General features: G+C 44.6%; 1 protein-coding gene across 5 annotated transcripts in view; it reads right to left on the reverse strand.

Moving 5' to 3' along the window:
* The window catches only part of ACOT9 (acyl-CoA thioesterase 9), a 41,594-nt gene extending 32,509 nt beyond the window's left edge, over window positions 1-9,085 (reverse strand). Inside the window, exons 1-3 of one of the 5 annotated variants that reach the window (XM_073357413.2) lie at window positions 8,691-9,085; window positions 5,836-5,927; window positions 861-887 (exon numbers count right to left, since the gene is read on the reverse strand). In XM_073357413.2, coding sequence (XP_073213514.1) covers window positions 861-887; window positions 5,836-5,927; window positions 8,691-8,704 — 133 coding nt within the window. In that variant the 5' untranslated portion in view covers window positions 8,705-9,085. Of the gene's footprint in view, window positions 1-860; window positions 888-5,835; window positions 5,928-8,120; window positions 8,428-8,690 lie in introns of those variants that run through there. The other 4 variants (XM_073357386.2, XM_073357404.2, XM_073357397.2 and 1 more) reach the window with 4 other exon arrangements.
* Window positions 9,086-10,240: the final 1,155 nt, after the last annotated feature.

The raw sequence follows: 10,240 nt of genomic DNA on the forward strand, positions 1-10,240 counted from the left end.
TATTGCACAATCATTTTTTAAGCAGACCTTGTTATTGGTTTCCATGGGAGTTACAGGTACTCAGCACATCTGAAAAATCAAAGTTTTTATTTAGATGTCTAAATGAGGCTTTAGGAGTCTAACTTTAGGTGGTCAACTTTGAAAATGTTGGCTTGGGTCTTTAAACAAAAGCAGACAAGAACTGATCATCTTTAAATGATCAACATTGCTTCAAATACCAAGTCAAAGATTTTCAAACTTGAGTCGCTAAAGTTAGGCTGCTAAACCCATATTCAGGGACCTAAATAAATAACCTGAATTTTCAAGAGTATTAATCAGTTACAATTCCTATTGATTTCATAGGAGGATGCGGGCACTCAAAACTTTTCAAAAGTCAGGCTGCTTACATTCTTAAATACAGATATTGGAGCGTGACTTCAGGCACCTAAGTTGGAAAAATCTTATTCCAGGGGCTTTCTTGAGCATACTTCTTTTTGGGCCAAATCCCGCAATCCCTACTTAGGCAAAATTCTTATTTATGTTATTGAGAGATTTACATGTATAAGAACTGCAGGATTTGTGTCTTAAAATATAAATGGTTTTATTACCCACAGATTTTTTAAAAATGCAAGTTATCATGCCCTTATATCAATCAACACATTGTATATATGTCTTGTGACAATATTTCTACCAATAAGACTAGACCCATTCACATATCACAGTTAACAGTTTTGATGACCACAGGGATGACTTGTGAAAGTTGACAGAGAAAAATGTTAGTTTTTGTTTTTCATGAATCCTCAAGTAAAGTTAGAGAGTAGCAAGATAGGCTTGAAGCGGTTCTGTAAATATTAAAATGCATGCTGATTACCACCACACACCATTATTCACATGAATGGGTAAGTGTCCTGTGGAGTGGAAAAAACAAGTTAGATAATCAGTACCACCATAAAACAAGGGAAAGAGTATACTTCTAATCTAATCTAATATATCTATATGTCAGACTCAGCTAGGTTAATCCATTCCTTCACATACAGTCAAAAATATACAGCTATACAGTTTATGTCTCTACTAAAAGCTGGTGTACAATACTTGCTGCCACCATATATTTCAAATTAATTTATCAGTCATTTGCTAACAAGAAAACCTGCTGCTGGCAAACACTGTCAATATTAATTTTTGTTAAGCACCAATAATGACAATAGTCCCTTCCTGCCCAGAAGAGCTTACAATCTATGGCCTTGATCCTGCAAACATCTAGGCACATGCTTAACTTGACACATGTGAGCAGCCCCAAGGATCAAGGCCTCAACAGATGTAAATGAGGAAGAACGGATGCAATAGGGAGGTCAGAGGAAGGAATAACATGGAGTATTTTTTGGAGGGGGGGAGGATGATCTTTACTGTGTTGTTTGGTTCACCTCTTGTGAGGATAAAGAAGAAATGAGTTTTGTTTTTTCGGTTTTTTTTTAAACAGAAGGGATTTGAATGGAGGTCAGTGGTATGGGAAAAACAAGTTGGGGTGAGCATTCAGCACTTAGGAAACAGCATGGAAAAATAGATTAATATAGCGAATGGGAATGAAAGAAGGACAAGTTACTTAGAGGTAGCAACAGAAGTCTGCATGGTGTTTTTACATGCAAATAAAGTTACAGGTTGAGAGTAGAACTTCACTAAGCAGTAAGTGTTATAATATACAAACCATCAATTGCTCCCCATTTTTCAGTAAACCAACAATAACAGAGTGCCCCTAGAAGCTTTTACAAAAACGTACTGTATTACTAGCTGGTACTGTTATAGCTAAATCTAAAATTATAATCACAATAAATGAACAAAGTACAATTTGCATTAAATACAACATGCAGTATCCTTGCTTTTCTTTCCCTCCTCCCCACCCCTCAATTATGTTTGCTCATTTACTAACACAAATCTCCAACATTCAGTAACTCACAATAAATAACGGAGTCATTAGTACAAATGAGAGTTTCTATTTAAAGAAAGACTGAAGGATTAGATAGTATCAGACACGAGCAGAATCTCAGAGGAATTATTTGTGTCTCATTTCAGGTTCTTTGTTCTATTTTAATGTACATGTTAAAAAATAAGAATGGCCATACTGGGTCAGACCAATGATCCATCTGGCCCAGTACCCTGTCTCTTCCAGCAATGACCAATGCCAGATGCTTCAGAGGGCATGAAGGGAACTGGGCAATGTATCAAGTGATCCATCCCCTGTTGTCCACTCCCAGCTTCCGGCAATCAGAGGTTTACGGACACCAGAGCATGGGGTTGTGTCCCTAACCATCTTGGCTAATAACCACTGATGGATCTATCCTCCTTGAGCGTATCTAATTCTTTTTTTAATCCAGTTATACTTTTGGCCTTCACCATATCCACTAGAAATAAATTCAATGGGTTGACTGTGCATTGTGTGAAGACATATTTCCTTTTGTTTATTTTAAAACTGCTATTGATTTCATTGGATGACCCTGGATTCTCGTTATGTGAAGGGGTAATAACACTTCCTTATTCACTTTCTCCACACCATTCATGATTTTATAGATCTCCATCATATCCCCCTTTAGTTGTCTCTTTTCTAAACTGAACAGACCCAGTCTTTTTAATCTCTCTTCATATGGAAGCTTAATCCTTAATCATTTTTGCTCTGTATTTTTCCCAATTCTAACGTGTCTTTTTTAGATGTAGCAACCAGAACTGCACACAGTGTTCAAGGTGTGGGCATCCCATTGATTTATATAGTGGCATTATGATATTTTCTTATCACCTCTCTCTTTCCTAACGGTTACTAATATTGTTAGCTTTTTTGACTGCTGCTGCACATTGAGCAGATCCTTTCAGAGAACTAGCCACAAAGCACTCAAGCAAAAGATCTTGGAGTCAAACAGCTAATTAAGACTCCTAGACAAATTGGAGGATTGGGCCAAAAGAAATCTGATGAGGTTCAACAAGGACAAGTGCAGAGTCCTGCACTTTCGATGGAAGAATCCCATGCACTGCTACAGGCTGGAGACTGCCTGGCTAAGCGGCAGTTCTGAAGAAAAGGACCTGGGGATTACAGTGGATGAGAAGCTAGATATGAGTCAACAGCGTGCCCTTCTTGCCAAGAAGGCCAACGGCATATTGGGCTGCATTAGTAGGAGCATTGCCAGCAGATCGAGGGAAGTGATTATTCCCCTCTATTCGGCACTGGTGAGGTCACATCTAGTGTATTGCGTCCAGTTTTGGGCCCCCCACTACAGAAATGATATGGACAAATTGGAGAGAGTCCAGCAGAGGGCAACGGAAATTATTAGAGGGCTGGGACACATGACTTATGAGGAGAGGCTGAGGGAACTGGGCTCATTTAGTCTGCGGAAAGGAAGAGTGAGGGGGGATTTGATAGCAGCCTTTAACAACCTGAAGGGGGGTTCCAAAGTGGATAGAGCTCGGCTGTTCTCAGTGGTGGCAGATGACAGAACAAGGAGCAATGGTCTCAAGTTACAGTGGGGGAGGTCTAGGTTGGATATCAGGAAAAACTATTTCACTAGGAGGGTGGTAAAGCACTGGAATGGGTGACCTAGGTGGAATCTCCATCCTTAGAGGTTTTTAAGGCCCAGCTTGACAAAGCCCTGGCTGGGATGATTTAGTTGGGGTTGGTCCTGCTTTGAGCAGGGGGTTGAACTAGATGACCTCCTGAGGTATCTTTCAACCTTAATCTTCTATGTTTTTATATGTATAGTTGGAATTATGTTTTCCAGTGTGCGTTACTTTGGATTTATCAACATTGAATTTCATCTGCCATTTTTTTGCCCAAGGTGGGTGAGGTAATATCGTTTATTGGACCACTTCTGTTGGTGAGAGAGACAAGCTTTTGAATCACACATATGCCCACTCACCCAGCTTTGTGAGATCCCTTTTTAACTCTTCACAGTCAGCTTTGGACTTAACTATCTTGAGTAATTTTGTATTGTCTGCAAACTTTTCCACCTCACTGTTTACCCCTTTTTCCAGATCATTTAGGAATATGTTGAACATATTTCAGTAAAAATCATTTACCTCTCTCTACCATGAAAACTGACCATTTATTCCTAACCTTTGTTTCCTATCTTTTAATCAGTTACTGAGCCATGAGAGGACTTTCCCTCTTATCCCATGACTGCCTAGTTTGCTTAAGAGCCTCTGGTGAGGGACCTTATCAAAGGCTTTCTAAAAGTCCAAGTACACTATATCCACAGATCACCTTTGTCTACATGCTTGTTGTCATGCTCAAAGAATTCTAATAGACTGGGGAGGCATGACTTCCCTTTACAAAAACTGTGTTGACTCTTCGCCAACTTATCATGTTCATCTATGTGTCTGATAATTGTGTTCTTTACTACTGTTTCAACCAATTTTCCTGGTACTGAAGTTAGGCTTACTGGCCTGTAATTGCCAGGATTGCCTCTTGAGCCTTCTTTTTTTAAAATGAGCATTACATTAGCTATCCTCCAGTTGTCTGGTACAGAGGCTGAGTTAACATTAGGTTACATTGCACAATTAGTAGCTCTACAGTTTCATATTTCAGTTCCTTCAGAACTTAGGTGAATAGCATCTGGTCCTGGTGACTTATTACAGTTTAATTTATCAATTTTCTCCTAAACCTCCTCTACTGACACTTCAATCTATGACAGTTGCTCAGATAAATCATCTAAAAAGAATGGCTGGGATTTGGTAATCTCCCTCTTCTTGCCCATCCTCCCCTACGATCCATATGTCCCCATCCTACAGTTACTCTCCATCCAGAAGGCATCGTCAGAGAAAAAGGAAAGGTACCTTCCCAAAAAAGAGACATGAGCTTTCTGGTTTTCCAGGAAAAAAGGACCACACTGATACCCTGAACCCGTATGCTACATTCACACAGCTTTATCATTAGCTCAACACATGTGCAAGAATTTTACATAAAAGAAGCTTTCAGAAACCATGTCTTAAATAAAATGAACTACACTAAGGGATATACTCTTTACAATACATCCATGTCTCTCCTTAATGGGAGCTGCATGTGAGTATTAGAAAGAAAAGTACAATGAACTGTATTTAATACTGTATTTAATGTTAGAGAAGTAGATATGTAAAAAGGGAACTTTTCTGCTTTCTCTGTGTGTTGTTGACATAGCTTTCAAAGGTTGAAAAGACATCAGAAAGTTGGTTTGCATCCTATCTACAGTGGATTCTTGGTCTGTGTAGATAACTGGGCAAAGTGAAACAGACAATGTATCATTTTTCTAGATAGATACAAGCAAGTCAGATTAGGGGAGGATAAATACTGACTGAACAGAACTAGTCAGCAACCCCAAAGCCATAAGAAACAGATAAGTAACAATAAAACAACAGTTGAAAGAAATAATGAACACATGAAAGCAATGGTTAAATAAAAGATAGCTAAGGAGGTACCCGTTACTTTTTTATTTATTCTGCTAAAACTCTATTAGAAAACATATTTAGAATGGAATGTTTGCAGATTAGGTAGTTTAAATAATTTGTGCCCATGCAATGTCACAGGACAAGGTATAAAGAATGTGTGTTTAACAAAGGGAGGTGGAGCAATGCAGGATTTATACCAGATTGGACCAGATGCCAGAAACACCTAGTCCTGGGGTATAGGTGGGCAAACATCATCATTACATTATCCTGCTCTATCTACTTTACTTATGCTTTATGCTTGATTAAGGTGGTAATATACTGTCCTAACATTTTATTATTAAAGCGTTAAACTAGTTAAGCTTAGTAACTGAAAAGGACAGTGCTTTTCAACAGTATAAAGGAAAGAATAAAACCCTTTAATGACATGATCTTCCAAAATTCAACCAGTTATATTACCTTCAGACATGTCTGGAGGAGACTGGAAACCATTAGTCATGGATGTCAGTGCCCTAGCCAGAAGAGGAGGAGCCTTCCTCACAGTACACCATCTGTAGACATGAAAGGAATTAAGCATCATTCAAAATTACTGCAGTGAAAACAAATGAGAAACGTACACACTACTTCAGAGACTCATTTCATCATTTTCATAGAATTTTTTTTCAAAAGCAATGCAATAGTTTAAACATATTATGGATGGAGTTGGCTAAATGGCAAATTGACATTTGCAGAGAATTAGTAAAAGAGACCAAGTTTGCATTACTTGTATGGTAAAAATATTTTGAGAAAGGGGAAAAAAAGTAAAGCCAAATCATGTATGTTGTTTCTCCACAGAAAGAACTGTTCAATTTTTCATAACATTGTTTGGAAGAAGCTGCCAATGAAGCACATAAATAGTAGCCAAGATTTTCAGAAGTGCCTCATGAGTTTAGGTTCCCAATCTGAGGCACCTTAAAGGGGCTTGGCTGGCAGAGACTGCAGTTGGAAATTAGGATCCTACATACCTTTGTGGATCTGGGCCTTAATGTCTCTGGGCCTCAATTTATCCATTTGTAAAACAGGTATAGCAACACTTCTAAATCATTTTGGGATTCTTGGACATACCTAATATTTTTACAGATGTGAACATGAGTTTAAATCAGGGATCGGCAACCCTTGGCACACGGCCCACCACGGTAAGTCCCCTGGCGGGCCGGGGACTTACCAGCAGCCAGCATGGGCCGAGAGATGTGCTGGCTGCAGCTTCACACAGCCCCCATTGGCCTGGAGCGGCAAACCGTGGCCAGTGGGAGCTGCGATCAGCTGAACCTACAGATGTGGCAGGTAAACAAACCGGCCAAGCCCGCTACAGGGTTTACCCCTGGCGGGCCACGGCCCAAAGGTTGCAAATCCCAGGTTTAAATCATTTACTGTAACATTAATAGGGAAAAGTAAAATTCACTGAAATAAAAGTTTTGTTGTATTGCAGTAATACTCTAGTTTTAATTTGGAAAAGTAAAATAAACAACAAAGGAGGCTTACTGATATTCCTAGTGAAAAAGCTATGTCATTTCAGGTCACAGTCTCACAGATTGCAAGTTGCTTAACATTAGGGTGGATGCTCAACACTGAAATCAATTGAAGTTAGGAGCCTGGGCCAGCCCCCATGAGAGGCAGGGAGGGAGCACCACCCAGCTCCACTCTGCCCCCAGCTCTTCTCAGGCCCAACCCCACCTGCGGCTCTGGGTCCTGGCTGCGGCTCTGCACCCTGCCACTGCCCCAACCATGGCCCAGCTGCAGCTCCCCTCCCAGTCCCGGCCATGGCCCCACCCACAGCCTCACACCTCGACCGCGGCTCCACTCCCAGCCCTGGCCCCCGACCGCAGCCAGGCCTAGTTCCACACCTGGCCCCGCTCCCAGACCCAGACCCACCCCAGTTGTTGCCCCTGGCTCCCAGCCAGGCCGCAGCTCCAGCCCCAGCCTCAGCCGCTGGCCACAACCGTGGCCCCAGCTCCTGACCATGAGTCCCAGGGGGGCATGGACATGGGTAAGGGGGGGGGGGTGAGATATAAAAGGTTTGGGGACCACTGCACTAAATCTCATTTGCACTAAGAATTGCCCCAGTGGTAATGGTGGAAACTTTCTTTTAACATCCCCTACTGCAGAGACAGCCTCTGACTCCAACAGACACTTCTTTCAGCACAGCCCACAGGTGATCTGTTGCTTAACTCAGTTCACATTTCTACAGGATTTTAAAGTACAATGGCAAGTATTTTAGGAGGAAAAAAATGTTATAACATTTAAGACCATATTCTGGCCTCACTGACGCTATGTACAGGCTCAGCCCATTGGCATCACTAGAGTTGAACAGGGTACAAATTCGGGCAGAATTTAGCCCCAAGCATTACTAGAAAAGGATTCAAAATCTGCCTGTTTGGTTTGTTTGCATTTCAGATAAAACAGCTTGCTTGGATTTAAACATTCCTCTACAGTGTTTTTCAACTGAAGGAGTACAGCTTTATGATAGTCCAGAACTGCAAAATTAAGTCAAATACTGGAAACGACAGTACAACTCTTCAATTTTCATGATCTAAGATGAGTGAAATAATAATAAAAAAGCAACTAGCATTAATGCAAAAAAATGCATTTTTCAAGTTCAATTATTTAATGAATTATTTGTAAAGCAGCTAGTTTAATATCTATGTAGCCCGATTCTTCACTGCCTCGTACACTGTGTAGCGATCTGTAAAATGCGGCGGAATCACCGTGCAAGAATCAGGTCTGTGCAGTTGAACCGGGTCGTGCCCCTTTACACGAGAGCTACAGAGTAAAGCTCGCTCGTGCACCGCTGGGATGTTGACAGCCGATCCCTGCAGCACAAACCTCAGCGGAGCCGACGATAATGTTGCATCCGGCATTTACAAGTGGGGGGAGGGGAGGGGGGGGGATAAAATTTACTTTTGGATTTTTTCACATGAAGCAGCGTGGCCTGGGGACCGGAGACCAGGGACCGCCCCCCACACAGGGACGCGGCACAACACAGCAGCCCCTCTGCAGCCCCGTTACCCGGCTCCGGCCCTCGGGCTCCGGCGCCAGCGCCGCCAACGGGCCGCGGCTGCCCCCCGCGCAACAGAGCGGCAGCCCGGGGGCTCCCTACGGGCACCCAGGGGCCAGAGAGCGGCGGCCGCTCCCCGGGGGGCTCCGCTGCCCGGCCCCGGGCGCCCAGGACAGGCCGCGCTCGGCCCCCTGCCGAGCCCCGGGGCTGGGGGGGAGCGGCCTGTGGCCCTGGAGCAGCTCGTCCTCCCCCCGGCCCCGGCCCGGCTCCGGGCCCTCACCCGCGGGCCAGCATCCTGCCGCCGAGCGCCAGCAACCGCCGCTCCGGGGCGAGCCCTCAGTCCTCCAGCACCATAGACGCCCCCGGCGCAGAGAGCCGCCGAATCCTTTTCTCTGTTTATGGTTCCTTCCGTCTGCCCCCCTCCCGCTCCGGGGTGCCGAGGTGGTTCCTTCCGCCCCGCCCCGCGCTGTGCCCTGGCCTCGGGTCCCCCGTTGCTGGCGGCGTCGCGCGCGGGCGGGCGCGGGCCGCCGGTTCCCCGGCGCGTGCCCCTCAGGCTCCGCTCCTGTGCCTGGAAGGCTCTGCCCAGGCTGGCACCTGCGTCCTCCCCCCAGCTCGCCCTACGCTGCCTTGGTGTCCTTGTTAACCCGGCTCGCGACAAAGGGAGCCTGCCCCCAGTGAGCCCTGCAGGCTCCTCCTTCCTGCTCTTTTGGTTGTTCCCCTCCCTCCGTTCCTCAGCACGCACTTAAAAACCAGCTCATCGGGGGCGAGCAACAAAGGAAGAAGGGCCATACTGAGTCAGACCAATGGTCCATCTAGCCTAGTATGGTGTCTAGCAGCCGCTGGTGCTTCAGAGGGCATGAACAGAACAAGGGCAATTATCAAGCCATCCGTCTGCTGTTGTCCACTCCCCCCTTCCAGCAGTTGGAAGTTTAGGGATGCCCAGAGCGAAGGGTTACGGCTCTAGCCACCTTTTGGCTAATAGCCATCGATGGATCTATCCTCCAGTCATGAGTACAATGTAGCTGTACAGAGGTGGGTGCCAGGTGTGAACACATATGGCCCCTCATGACAAACGAGAGGTGGGGAGCGAGCCAGAAATCCTGACTGGTTAGTGCAGATTCTGTGTGTGCCTGTGCATGGCTGCACGTCCATAAGTGTTTTGAATCAATTATTAGCTTCTGTCTATCCTGGGTTGTCTGTAAATTGTGTTTTCTTCAAGCTGGTCAAACCTGCCTGTTGAGAAATAGCCCAAAACTTCAGCACCCAGTTTTGGCTCCCCTGCTAGCCACACAACTTCCCCAAACCCTGTACGTGCCTAAACACATAGCCTAAGTTGTCAGGATAAAAGCTTTCTCAGTGCCTAAGTTTCTGCCTCTGAGCATCCACACTGCCTCCTTCCTCTAGATGTCCAAACACTTATCTTCTGCTTATTAAGACCCAGAGCAAATCACAAACCAGGAGAAGACAGGCATTTGACCACCTATATCATGCGCAGTCTCTGAGTTTGCCTACTGGATTGGGTTCCATTCAGGGTCTACTCAGAGAAGGAAATGGTAGTACCTACTTTATATTTTTAATCCAGTGGTTAGAGCACTCAGGATGTGGGAGACCCAGGTTCAATTCCCCTCCCCCGCCTCTCAGGCAATCCGGGGAGAAAGTGTTTGAACATAGGTTCCCCACCACAGGTGAGTTCTCTTATGACTGGGCTATGGGAAATGCTGATGTGGGTTGCCCTCAGTGTCTCCCGTTTAAGCTGTTCTACTGTGAATAAATAATGACAGAGTGAAATAGGGGGACTGGACCCAAGATCTCCCACCACCCAAGCGATTA

The sequence above is a fragment of the Lepidochelys kempii genome, chromosome 1 (assembly GCF_965140285.1).
Source record: "Lepidochelys kempii isolate rLepKem1 chromosome 1, rLepKem1.hap1, whole genome shotgun sequence".
Lineage (NCBI taxonomy): Eukaryota > Metazoa > Chordata > Testudines > Cheloniidae > Lepidochelys > Lepidochelys kempii.